General features: G+C 40.1%; 1 protein-coding gene across 2 annotated transcripts in view; it reads right to left on the bottom strand.

The window, feature by feature from the left end:
- Positions 1-2070: 2070 nt before the first annotated feature.
- Positions 2071-14135, bottom strand: part of LCLAT1 (lysocardiolipin acyltransferase 1) — a 163602-nt gene continuing 151537 nt past the window's right edge. For both annotated transcript variants that reach the window (XM_006168524.3, XM_006168525.3), the window contains one exon: positions 2071-6102. In XM_006168524.3, coding sequence (XP_006168586.1) covers positions 5600-6102 — 503 coding nt within the window. In that variant the 3' untranslated portion in view covers positions 2071-5599. The remainder of the gene's footprint in view (positions 6103-14135) is intronic.

Genomic DNA, 14135 nt, shown 5'->3' with positions numbered 1-14135 from the left:
GCGTTTATGTCCTTCATAGAATTCATACATTAATATCCTAACTCCCATGGTGATAGTGTTAGAAGGTGGTGACCAGCAGATGGCGTAATGGTTATGTTGCTGGACTCACACATAGCTGACTGTGGTTGGAGTCCCGGATTTGGCGGCTTAAAACTCACACTGGGCATGTGTGCAGGTGTGCCCAAAATTCCAAGAGGAGAATGGAGGAGAAGGGATTGCAGTGTGGTCATCCCTTGGGGGCTGATTTCTCGCTGTCTCTCCAGTGAGCGCATGTACCCTATAGCAAAAATCTCTAAAAAAAAAAAAAAAAAAAGAAAGAAAAAAATGGTGGGATCCTTGGGAGAATGTCAGGTCATGGGAGTAGGGTCCTCAAAAATAGATTTAGTGCTCTTAGAAAAGCAACCTGAGAGAGACTCTTCAGCATGAGCACTTGCCGGAGATAGAGAGAGACAGGGACAGAAAGCGAGAAATCACCCCCAGGGGGATGGCCATGCCACAATACCTTCTCAATTCTCCTCTCTGGATTTTGGGCACACACACACACACATACACACACCTGGTAAGTTTCAAGCCTCTGAGTCCAGGACTCAAACCACAGTTGACTATGTGGAAGTTAGCGACATAACCATTATGCCATCTGCTGGTCTCAAATAAATAATTCTATTTAAAAAAAAAAAAAAGTTTTCACACTCAGTGCAGAGGGTCCAGGTAAACAAGCCATCTCTGGCTCCAGAAGATGGTAGCCCAGGGATATAACACACATGGTATTTCTAGGCAAGGGACTGGTTTAGAAGCAGGCACTGAGAGCCGATTTAGGACTGTTGAGCCACTGGGAAAGCTTCTTTCTTGTCCTTTCCCCTGGACTTGAACCTGAAAGGATGTAGAGCAAGGTGACTAAAGCAGGTATCATAGAACCACCTGGATCTTACAAAGCAAGTCAACACAGGCAGGTGGGCAAGCTGACTCTAGTAACTTATTTCAATATGAAGGGTGCGTTCTCTGGGTGTAGGTGAACTTCTGTCCACCCTAGGGTTTGCTAACTGGCATTTAATGTATCTGCATCAGAAATCCACCTTCCTGGTACTGCTTAAGCCCTTATCTAATTTATCAGTGAAATGAATAATGCCAAAGATTAATAAGTGATTTGAAAGACTAGGCTCTTAAGGCTAGCAAGTGGCATGGTAGTTAAGGTGCTGGACTCCCACATGGCCAAGTGTAATTCAAGTCCCAGATCAAGTGGCTTGAAACTCGTGCTAGGTACGTGTGTGTGTATATGCCCCAAACCCTGAGAGTGAGGAAAAGAGATTATGGCATGGCCATACCCCCTGGGGGATGATTTCTCACTTCTTTTCTGTCTCTGTGTATCTATCTCTGTCTCTGGCAAGTGCACAGACCTTGTGGCAACAGAACAAAACAAAACCATGCTCTCCTTTCTAACTTGTGCTTGAACAGAACAAGCATGATGGCCCAGCCCTTGAAATCAGTGCTTTTGAGGTCTGTACTCTTTTGGTCCTATACACACAGCCCTTTTCCAGGAAATATCCTGGGTTCCTGTAAGAGTGATCTTTCATGCAAGGTGTTCACTAAGAACTCAAAGACAGAGTGGGACATTATAGAGCCTGAAAGACTAGATCCCAGGATTTTCATGTGTATACTAAGTCCTTTTTTATACATACCAGGTTTGGGTCCAAGATCTGCTTTCATAGTTAGGCTCCCTTCGGTGAGGGGAAGAAAAGGGACAGAGTCCCATTTACCTTTAAGAACTAGTGCTGCAACTTACATAAGAATCCATACCTGTGGAACAACCAAATTGTCCTAAACGGCAGGACTGAGAGATGGAGGGAAATCACTTTGTAATGACATTCATTGAGCCTTGGACTTCTTCAATTGTGGAGGCAGCACATTTATTCTTGTTGCCTACTCTTTTTTTTAAACCTCTGAAAAGGGTCCTAACTGACCAGCTCTTCCTTAAAACTACAAACTGTAGGCTGGAGAAATGTGGAAAAACAAATAACCTTGTAACCTGTAGTTTTCTTCACTCCTGCACAAACAGAAACATAAACACATACATAAACTATTTAATTCACTCCACTTTATTCTGGGATGTACATATGTTACAGATAACACAACTCACAAACATATCCGTGGACATCGAAAACTAAGGCCGTTCTGTGAGTTATTTTTAAAACTTGGTGTTTTACACGTAATGATCTTTTAAAAAATCACGATTCTCTTCTGAAATAAACGTTTAAAGTAGGTATAACTTTAGGGCCACAACTAATCTGAAGCTCATCGTGTGGCAAAATCATTTTCATTTTCTATAGCATAAATAACAGCTCTAAGGCAGCCACTACCTCAGCAGCAAGCACTCCTCACCTCGTGTTATAACAAAGTAGTGTTCACCAACTACAATGACCAGTGTTTAGAGACCATTTTCCTCCCATTGAGTAGCAAAGAGACTTTACCTAAGAAACACACTGCAGAGTTCTTGGAACAAGAAAGAGAAAGGGGCCCATAACTAAGGCACTGAAAGCACATTATTTATATAAGGAAATGTAAACAGTTGACCACCAACAGGCTCCCTCCACTAGAGTCTTTATCGTAAAAGTATACACAAGGACATTGTGCTCAGGGTCAGAACTGGAAGTTCGGGTGAAACGAGAATGTTTCCCTTTCTGTAAAATTCAGTTTTGGCTACCAATATACTATTTTTCACATGTTCAAATAACTAATTTCAAAGTAACTCTGGCAGAATCTATTATTTCCCTCTAATCTGTGTTTTAAAAGCATAACAAACAAGGAAAGATTTTATTAGGAGTCTTAAAGTATAGGCTATTTATAACATTGAAAATTTATTTTTAGTCTTTTACCAGGGTCTTTGAATGGATTTTAAAATTACTTTGGCATGTTTCACCAAAGATGTCTGGTATAAGAACTTCTTTCACCTAGCCCCTGCAGATTCCTATTTTAAGTATAATGGTTCACGTCATAAACACACATATTTTTGTTACTAGAGATGGCTTGCCCGCCAGCCTGTGTTGATACAGTAACAGGTGGGCACACAGCTCAATGACCACTGCTTTACCTTCGGGACCAAAAGGGCATGAAGCAGAAGTGTGTTTAGGTGCAGCAGGTCAGGCGGCTACTCCAAGGCTAGACTGATGATGTGGCAAAGTGTGGATGGGATCGTTCTTGAGGCCAATCACAAATCACAAAAGCTAAATTAACTTATGCTTGACATTTCAGTATCAATTTTAAGTACTTCTAAGTTCTAAATCATGGACTGTCTAGTTCTCTAATTTTTTTAATAAATGAAGAAAGGCCTTAATATTGTTTTTAGGGAAACACAAATAATTACAATTTTTAAAGCCTTAAAGCAAAAAAAAGAAGACATTTTTTGTGGGAGTTAATTTCTAATTTGTAAAGTAAATACAATATCTATATCACCCAGTTTCAATGCTTTATAACTATGAATTTGGGGTAGGTAAAATAAAGTTTATTTTAAACATGGTTTCTATGATCAAAAAAAATTTAAGGAAAAAGATTTTACCATTTAGAAATTTGGGGGAGTTAAAGTGGACATGCAGTTAAATGAAAGTTATGCTTTGAACCGTGAACCATGTGTGTTTTACGGAAGAGCAGATGGGCTGCATTATGAGCACCTTTGGGTAGAAAGTATAGCTCTTCTCTTGTACCCAGGGTGATCCTGATTGTTAAACTATTTTTGTCTTTCTAAATATAATCAAAGGAAGTCTTACGGAAACTTAAATTAGAAACTTCTTTTATTAAGGGAAGGGAAAAAAGTTATTAAAAAAAAAAGAAAGAAAACCTTAAGACCCACATAGTTAAACAGCTGAGTTTGGATCAGATGTGCATAATAACTAATTAGTAGTTCCCAAAACAGCTTGGAGGAAGCAGTTAAATATGACTGGTGTATTTAGTTAATACTCTTCCAATGAAAATGATGTGTCAACAGTGTTTTGCCTCAACCAGCGCTTTCTCAAAGAATCTGCTTGCTAAGTTCAACTCATGACGTGTTTACCTTTCATGAAATGTGCGATTCAATTGTTGGATAAAAGTCAATGGCAAGCAAAAATGAGGTGTCATTAAAGAGAATGCACTCATGCCCACAGAGTGCATAAAGCGGTAAATAGTTTTTCAGGCTGGTTCAACACAGGCAAAAAGCTGACAGATTTGCTAACAGCTAAAGACTTTTAATTGCCTCCTGTTTTCTACAGCCCTGACCAGCATCCTTATCACATGACAAAAACAGGGATGCATAGCTCTGGTGGAGTGGAAACAATGACAACTCGTTTGCTTCTTTGGCCTCAGAAGGAGATTGGTGCTCTTGGTTCGCTGGATTTTCCATTGACTCCAAATGACAGGAATACTTAGGTGAAGAAATGGTCAAAGATGGGTTTAAGCATTGATATTGAAAGAGAAGGCCTGGGACTAGAAAGAGGGAGAGAGAAAGATCCCTTGCTAACAGTAGGAAGGATTCACCCTTGTGTTATCATTTTGATTTTAAGCATAAAATTTGTCAAGACTACAAAGGTTGATATTTAGGATGAACCATTACTGCCCTGCCTATATGCATTTTTGTAGTGGTTGTTAACAGCAAAAGTTGGATACCCATGCATGTGTAAAAAATACACTAATCTCCCTTCTTTTGGTAGATTTTCAAGAAATATTTCAAAAGGGGGTTTCTGACTACAAAAACAAAATGTTCTTCTAAGTGTTCCTTTAAAAAAGTATGTGACTTCATGTATACCGTTTTCAATGCAGCAAAAAGGACACCTGCCAACACGTCATAAGGAAACCAGCACTAAACATGCAAGACCGAGCATAAGAACTTAAATTGCATTAATGCCTGTCTCTTAAAAGTCAAAGTAAAGTTCCAAAGTGGAGAGTCTGTGGTTGCTCCCTGAGACACGTCCAGGTCTTAATTTCTACATGAGAAAAGGGCACAGGTGGTCTTCTGACCCCTAGGTCAGCACAGATTTACGAATAATGAAGTGCTTCCTATCAAGTGTTTGATCAGTTTAAGGACAAGAGAATTTGGTTTCCGATCTTAGGGAAGGATGAGATGGGTCTGATTGGCATAGAAAGGAGTAGGTGGACAGGACTGAGGGAGGAAGCCTGGGATTACCTGCCTGGGTCCCTGGAGGAAGGACGCTACCTCCACAAGGTGGCCTCGGCAGTCAAGTACCAGCAGGTGATCTGGGCCAGACAGAGCTCACCACCAGGCTCTGATCTCCTCTGGTCTGGGGAGTCTATCAGGAAATAGGATTGGGCCTTTAAGAAAAATTGTGTGTACCTTGTCTATTAACAGCCTGCTGATTATTTAATAATACTCTGGCCCAAATTATTTCACAGCAATACTCCCTGTTATGTGCGTAGTATTGAAATTACATTCAGAGATTAAAAAAAAATTGTAGCAATATTTTCCCCACAAAATTAAGTGCAAAATATCTTTAACAAATAATGGTGGGTAGTAAGAAATATGACATAGTCATGCAAAAATGCATCTCAGTTTACAAAGACTTCAAATATTTCCAAAATAACCGCTAGGTTTTTACATTGCGAACCTTATATAATCTTACTCATTTTTCTTTGAATTTAAATGTGGCTGTTTGTGTAACAAACGGTAACATGCAAGTTCAATGATCTCCAGTCCTCCAAATATCCTCTCTTGAAGCACAAAGACTACAATGACGATGATAAAATACCACCGGACCAGACTGTACAAGTATATGAGCAGGCACATTGCAGGACTGAACAGGGTCCAATACAGTATAGAAAGCAATTTGACCACAAGGACCCTGAGCTCAGACTTGCAAGGTGGAATTACACTCTGTCCAGTAAAGTAAAAATCCTTCTGCCCTTGATAGAAGGAACGCAGCCTCTCTTCTTTCTCTTCCCACCGTTTGTGGCACCAAAGTTGAAGGTCCTCTTTGGATGTGGGAAGGGTGTCTATTGGGTATCGGTGGACGTGAAAGTGAATCTCCTTGGGAAAGTTTCCCTGGAGGAGGTGCTTCTCTGTCTGGGGGATGTTGTGAGGATATGCCACAGTGATGTCATGGACAGCATCCAGGTTCTTACCTAGGTTTTGAAAAGATGAAAACATAGACTGAGTGGTGACCAACTGGGTGGTAATACAGATTCACACTGCAAGGCAGAACCAAAGGCACTGAAAAATAGGACAGAACAAACCGCAGTGAACAAGCAAGGGCTATCAATAATGGTGTTCCCGGGTGCTTGGGTCAATATTTACCCGTCCATTTCAGTTCTCTTTTCCTGCTTACTAATTACCGCAAAGACCTGTAAAAAGAAATTATCTTCATTCACAGGAACAGTAATTTGCCATTCTGGAGCTATGTCAGTGAGCATCTTCTGTTGGATTTGAGATGGGAATTGAAGAAGTGCAGGATAAACGATTTTATCAGCAGGATTCACTATTTTGATACTGCCTGTTACACTATACCATCTCTCCAAATACAAACACAAACCTTCTCACCCTTAACCTCATATTACCAGGATAGCTATTAGAAAGAGAAATTCAGAATCAGACTTCAGGAATACATGAAAACATCCATATGACTTTTTATTTTTAAACATGCATCAATTTGAACTTGAAGATCTGACCCAGTGTACCATCATCCTTCGGAGGGGGGTAAGTGCTTTAGAGGAGGTGGAAATCAGGGGGGCTGTATCCAAAGAAAGACTACCAGACCTGTCTAGTTCACAGGAGAGAAGTGGGTCAGCAGTCAGAAGCCATGGGGATAAGCTTCGTAACAGAGCTGCCAAGGTCATGTATGCACCATCTGAGAAAAAGTTGGTTGACCACCAGCCTGGTACACCGTAGTGGAAATTTACATACTGGAAGGTGGGTTGTTTGACTGATCACCCCCAAACAATGACATACTCTTTCACTGATGCCCTGAGCATGATATGTCTCCTAAGATGATAATATCTCTCTTACCAGTTAACTCCCTTGCCTTAAAAATCCAGCAATCTTGGGACCAGCAGTTGGTGCAATGGCTATCACTGGACTCCCATGTAGTTGACGTGATTCGAGTCCCAGACCTAGTGGCTTAAACTCACCCTGGGCGCAGATGCATGCGTGGTCATCCCCCCTCGGGGGTGGGGGAATAATTCTCTGTCTCTCTCTCTCTTTTTGGCAAGCACACGCACCCTATAGCAAAAACCTCTCAAAAAAAAAAATCAGCAATCTTTTGCCTATTTAGCACTGATTACTACTACCCTACTTCATAATGGGCAAGACTTTTTCTTGGACCTATAATCTAGATTAATATTTTAGTGTGCCCTCCATCCTCAGATCTCAGAGCCTATTGTTTCTGCTCTCAACCACATCCCTTCTTCTAGCTGCCTTACCTCAACTCCATCCACCCTTCCCACTAATTCTCACACGGAAGAAGATAAGATGTCTTTACCTTGTCACTTGTCCTGTCTACTGGCATGATTCAGAATTATGTTCACATGCTGTTTACCTTTAAAACTCCACTGCAGTCAATATTTCTGCTTTCACCTTCTACCCAAGCAGGATTCCTCGTCTTCGCCAACATCACCATTCACAGCTGGGAATGCTCTCCTCTCCCATGTACTCACTCTCTCTACTCATTCATTCTACAGCACTCTTATATTCAATCTTATAATCTTACGAATAGCTTATTCACACATCCTAGGTCTTCTCTTACAGGTAGTTATTAATGCTTGATCAAAAGCAGTCTCATAAACTGATATCAAAATGATAAAAATGACAAGAAACTTGTATTAGTAAGAAATTAAACTTCTCCTTGCTTTCTTCTTTCCTCTAGACAACCTACAGTGGAGAGGTGTGTGTATGAGTTAGTGCCCCTTATGTGTCTGTGGGATTATAAGGCTCAGGATGTAAGTAGCAAGTTTTGAGATAAGATGCTACAACTAATAGAAATTTTCCTAAGCAAGAAATTCTAGTTCCACTATAGTGCAGAGCAGGGAGGACTATTAAAGTCAACAGCCTATGTTCAAATCCTGACTCTGCCTCTTACTAGATGAGTTGATCTGTGACTTACTTAGCTCCAGTATCTATAAAATTACCTCATAAGGTTGTTGTGGGATTAAATGAAATAATATATGTAAAAAACACATAAAACAGGATCTGACACATAGTAAGTGCTCACTAAATGTCAACTATTGTTATTAGCAGATCATAATGACAACATGTTAGGTGCTAACCTTTCTTTCTTTAGCTCTTAGTCAGTCCACTGATGCCAGTATGTTATCTATGGGGGAATTTGCATTCAGATACCCTCCTCTTTATGGCATTGTCCACGGCACTATCACCTGGAGCCCTAAAGACCCCAATTACAAACCCCTAATTTAATCTCTCCACTCAAGGCAAATAAATGTTCAAACTACTGTTTCATAAAATTGTTAAAAAAATAAATCTTTCCACTTCAAATATATAGCTCCTTTCTGGAATATTTTTTCCAACTCCTTTTAATGTCCATCTCAATGCCAAGGTTTCCAAGAGCTTCCTTAAGTATCAAAACCCAGAGTGGGCCTGACCTCTGTGAACACATAAAATGTACACACTGACGTATTCATTTGGACACTCACTGTACTGTGTAAGTACTGGAAAGGCAAGGTTCATGTCTCTGCCTCTTTATTGGGTCATCGGAAAGTCATGACGTATTTTTCTATGTTTTCCTTACCAAAAATGCATTATGACTTTTCCAACAACCTAGTATTTTAGTTTATTAAAGAATTACTAATTTTATTTTATTATTTTTTTATTAATTATTTATTTTTAAATTGTCTTAGAAAGAGATTTTGCTATCAGGTGTGTGCACCTGCTGGAGAGACCAAGAAAGAGAGACAGAAAGTGGGAAGTCACCCCCAGGGGGGATGGCCATGCTGCAGTCACTTCTCCTCCATTCTCCTCTTGGGATTTTGCGTATGCATGCACACACTCCTGGCCTGAGAGTTAAGCCACCAGGTCTGGGCCTCAAACTGCAGTCAACTACATGGGAGTTCAGTGACGTAACCATTATGACATTTTCTGGTCCCATATTATTTAAAAATTTGCTATAGGGAACATGTGCTCACCAGAGAGAGACAGAGAGAGAGAGGGAAAGTGAGAAAGCAAGCCACCATGTCTGGGACTCAAACCACAGTCGGCCATATGGGAGTCCAGTGCCTTAACCACCATGGCACCTGCTGATCCCTCTTTATTTCTTAAAAGTTTATTTATTTCATGAGAGGAGACACACACACACACACACACACACACACACAGACTTAAACACACTCTCTCAACATGGTCTTCGCATTGCAATCTACCCTCAGTCTGAGCTAACCAGGATCACAGGCACATGCACATGCACTAGGTATATAAGGGAGGCCCCAAAATGTGAACTGTGGACCTTCCCATGTAGTCCAGTTGCATGATTACTATACCACCTCTAGTCCTGTCATTGCTTCTTTAGAGTCTTGGTACCTCACTCAATGCCCGGCACTAAAAAGGCTCTACAACTTATTTGACCAACATTTTGAGAGTCTATTATAGTCTCATCTAAAAGTATGGAGATAATTATAATGCTTTCCATATGGGTTGTTATAACAATTTAGTGACCAAATTTACAGTGAGCTCTTTACACAGTGCTTGGTACACAATAAATCTGAAGATGTTAAGCGCCTACTATAATTTTTATATTCAGTTAGTAAGACTGACTTGCTCCATGGAATTTTTCAATTTGAGTTCTATTCTTGTGTATGAAAGAATGACAACCATCTTGAAGTGGAGGGGATTTACCACACAAAAAGGCAATATTACAAAACTTCTCCTAGGGATTAGCAGGTGACATAATGTTTATGATGCTGGACTCCCCCATGGCCAAGTGTGTTTGAGTCCTGGACCTAGAGGCTTGAAACTCATGCCAGGCACATGTGTATGTGTGCCCAAAATCTCGAGAGGAATATGGAAGGGAAGGGACTGTGGCATGGTCATTCCCCGCTGCCGCCCCACCACCACCACCGGGAGGAGAGTGATTTCTTGTTTTCTGTTTCTATGGCAAGTGCACGTACCCTATAACAAAAATCCCTCTAAAAAAATACAGAGGTTTCTCCTAATTTGTTTGAAATTTGTAGGTTTGAAATGATATTATAACTCAATGTAATTGAAATACTGTTTCCATGGTAAACAACTACAAACAACACTGTAAATGTTAGAAACTAAGAGAAGACAGTACTTGAAGAAAGGAACTAAGGGTAGGGAGAAGAAAGAGCTCTTACTCTGAGGTTATTTCCCTGAGCTGTGCTAGCCTAAGCATTATGGAGCAACAAACATGTTTGCTCCAAAGCAAGAGAGGAGTAACTGGAGAAAGGCTTTTAAATACAGAGGGACAGTCCATTGACTGTCTTGAAAATTTTAGACTTCATATTGAGAAAATGTTTCCAGACAAAACAAAGCCACATGTACCTCTGCACTGCTGGGGAGAAGAGTCACATTCTGTGCAGGTAGAAGAGCTTGCTTCTCACAGTGTCCTGTCCTGATCCCTGGCCTTGTGGCCTCTTGCCTGGGGAAGGCTGTGCCACCAGGCAAGTGAGTTCCTTCCAGTGGGAACAGGTAAATGAAGTCAGCACTGCCTGGTTAAGCATGGTTCACATGTAAGTGACAATAATGAAATGAAGAGTCAAAGCTGAGATGTACCTTCATTTCATTTACTAATTAATAATAAGGCTAAAATAGTATAATATACATTAAGAAAAAAAGTTCCTGCAAATATAAAAAATTTCCACTGCCTTTAAAACCTTTACTTATGAAAGCAACACTTCTACATACACGAAATAAGACGGTTGCCATCTTAAAAGTCATTTTAAAAGATATTATTGCTGTTTAGATGGTTTACTTAACTCTAGGTGCTATCTAACCACATCTAATTGGCCTATGGGACTTAGAAAATGTATTTATTTTGTTTCAGATATTATGTGTCTACTGCAGAGTTTCATACATACCTATTTTATAAAGCTAGAGCACTGTTAGAACCACACTCATTTGGGCCCAAAATTGTTTCTTTTTCTTGTGGAAGAACAAATAATTTGCTTAATATTTCAAATACTAATCTCTGATCTTAGACCAAGACTGAAGGAATTTTGAATACTCTATTTAAGTAACCAGGAGAAGTTTAAAAGTTGTGATAGGATTTTACAAATGTATTATCTAGAAGGCAGTGCCTCTACGCCCATCAGGTTATTCATGGTTATCCATGGTTATCTGAAGCCAGGTCCACCTAACAAAGAAAGCTCCCTGGGGGTGGGAGAGCCAAATCCTTACATGTTTGTGTACTACAATGAAAGAACTGAAAGAAGCTTGTTTTGGGAGAGGTTTTTGCTATAGGGCGCTTATGCTCACCAGAAAGACAGAGAGACAGAAAGTGAGAGATCACCCCCCAGGAGGATGGCCATGCCACAATCCCTACTCCTCCATTCTCCTCTAGGGATCTTGAGCCCGCATGCACACGTGCCTGGCGTGAGTTTAAGCCACTGGGTCTAGGACTTGAACCATGTCCGACTACATGGGAGTGCAGTAATGTAGCCATTATGCCATCTGCTGGTCCCAAGAAGCTCTTGTAGTCTCTACATGCATATGAGCATGAAGAACTCATGGTTTGTCCATGCTTGCTAATGCATCGGATCCAATTACATAGTTCAATGACAGATAACAAATGTGTACTTCTTTTTTAACCCAGTAGATTTAAATAGAGCAGTTAAAACTGAACATTTTCTTTCCTCATTTCATAGTTAAAGATATATAAAATGTACAAAAAAATAATTTAGACTTCATTTTAACATCTGCTTTTCAAAACTTGAAATATTAGTCTGTTTTCTATTAACCTATCTAAAGTCCTAAATCCAACAATACATGTTGAAAATTTTAGATAAAGTGGTTTGTCATCTAAAATGCATTTGTGTTTAAATAAAATGCTGAGACCACTAATTTTTTATATTGTTTCTTGGGTAAAAAAAAAGTACCCCAAGAGAATAAGAGTTGAATTTAGTAACGAAGCAATCATTGACTGTGCCACTCCGACTCTGACACGTAATAGTACATGGCTAATAATAAAGCATGGCAAATTGGTACTAGCCAGTACACTTTGAAGAACAGTCTTGAATGGACTGACTCAGATATCTAGACTAAAAATATCAATAAGTAAGAAACCCTTTCAGCTTCAAAATAAAAGGGTAAACCACTTAAAACCAACTGGTATTAAGGCTCAAAAAGGACAGTTTCCTTTGTTAGAGAAAATGTGGTCGTTTCCTACTAAGAACATTTTCTTTCTGCCTAAGTGGAACACATATGGAACATGATGGTAGGGTCACTCCCAGTTTTGCCCCTTACCAGATCTATGACCTGGGCATCTCCATTATAAGCATCCTCTATGAATACAGATACCAGGCTAACAAGGTTTTATGATGATCAATTGAGAAAAAGACTATAAAATGCTTACAAAACTGCCTGGCACACACTACATTCATTCATCCATTCATCCATCCATCCTCAGTTGCCACAGAGTATGTATACTGGCCAAAAAGGAACAGAGAAATAAACATCAAGAGGAAGAAAACACCTCCAATGGGGCATGATCACACCACAATCTGTTCTCTATTTCTCCATCCTGTCAGGACTTTGAGCACACATGTACACATGCCTAGCACATTGTTTAAGTCACCAGGTCAGGATCTGAACTGCAGCTGACCCTGTATGATTCAGCTTCCTTCATCACTAGGCTAGGAGGCTAGGCATGCTTAGATTCATGTTGTTCTTTTTATATTGTCATTATTTCTCCAGATAGAATAATGACCTAGTACTTGAAATGAGATTCTTTTATCTTCTGTCTTTCTCTATGTTTCCTCATCTTATGGGCAAGATACTGCTATGGTTTAAATGTGTATCCCCAAAATTTATGTGACGAAATTTGGTTGTGATGAGATTAAGAGGGTGGAAACTTAATTAACTATGAGATGAGGGGTGGGCCTTTGTGAAGTGATTAGGGTTAAAGTCATTAGATTGGGACCCCCATGACTGAATTCTGGTGAGTTTATAGGGAGAGAAAATGAGACAGATAGTCTGAGACTGCATACACTGTTCATGCTCTTTCTCTAAGTAATGCCTTCTGCCATGTTAATCAAGAAAACTCCCACCAGATTTCACACTTAAGCTCTTCGCAAACCGGCTAAGTAAACCTTTGGGTTTTCTTTCTTTCTTTTTTTTTTTTTTTTACAAATTACTTAGGCTCAGGCATTCAGTTGTTAGCAATAGAACAGACTAAAGCAGATACAAGCATGTTGTGGGGTATGTTGTGAGCTATTCTCTAATATCAGTCCAGATCTCTCCCTTGGTATTGAGGCAAAGCTGTTTAGAGGATTGACCCTGGCTCTAGCAGTGGTCCTGATTTATCACTTGGCATATATTCCTTTCTATCTCTATCCATTCCTTAGTCTTAAATTCTAAGTTAAACATAGTCATTAAATCCTCCCATGGCATTCAGAATTTGAAGCTGATGATTTGTGCTCTAGGATCACTGGCCACCTGCTGCATCTGGTTTTTCAACAAGCTAAAGGTAGTACTTACTCTTTTTAGTACTGCTATCCCAGGCTTAACAAAATCAACCTTCAGGTGAAAAAGTAAAGCTAATAATGGGGCCCAGCCTCTGTGCTGCAGTTGGTAGAACACTGAACTGTAGTGCTGGAAGCCACATGGCCAACCACAGGTTCATAACCCAGTTGACCCAAAACACCAAACACACAAAATCCTGATAATGTGGAAGGCCGAGAGAAAGGGATCACAGAATGACAAGACTCTGTTGATGGTTCTTCTCTTTTTCTCCTTGCCTCTGCCCTCTTTCCTGACCTCTAATATGGAGTACACACTCAATAATAAACAAAAAAAAGGTACACTTGTGAACAATCTTGCTTATCCAACTTCAATTCACTTTTATTTGGGGGGGTGGGGTGGGTAGAGGCTCTTGCCTTAGGGCATGGGCGCTCCCTGGAGAGAAACACCAACAGTGGGAAGGAAAATGAGAAATAACCCACCCCCCACCTCTCCAGAATAGCCATGCCACAATCCC

The sequence above is a fragment of the Tupaia chinensis genome, unplaced genomic scaffold, assembly GCF_000334495.1.
Source record: "Tupaia chinensis unplaced genomic scaffold, TupChi_1.0 Scaffold145860_1, whole genome shotgun sequence".
Lineage (NCBI taxonomy): Eukaryota > Metazoa > Chordata > Mammalia > Scandentia > Tupaiidae > Tupaia > Tupaia belangeri.
This window is presented reverse-complemented; position numbering and strand designations above follow the sequence as displayed.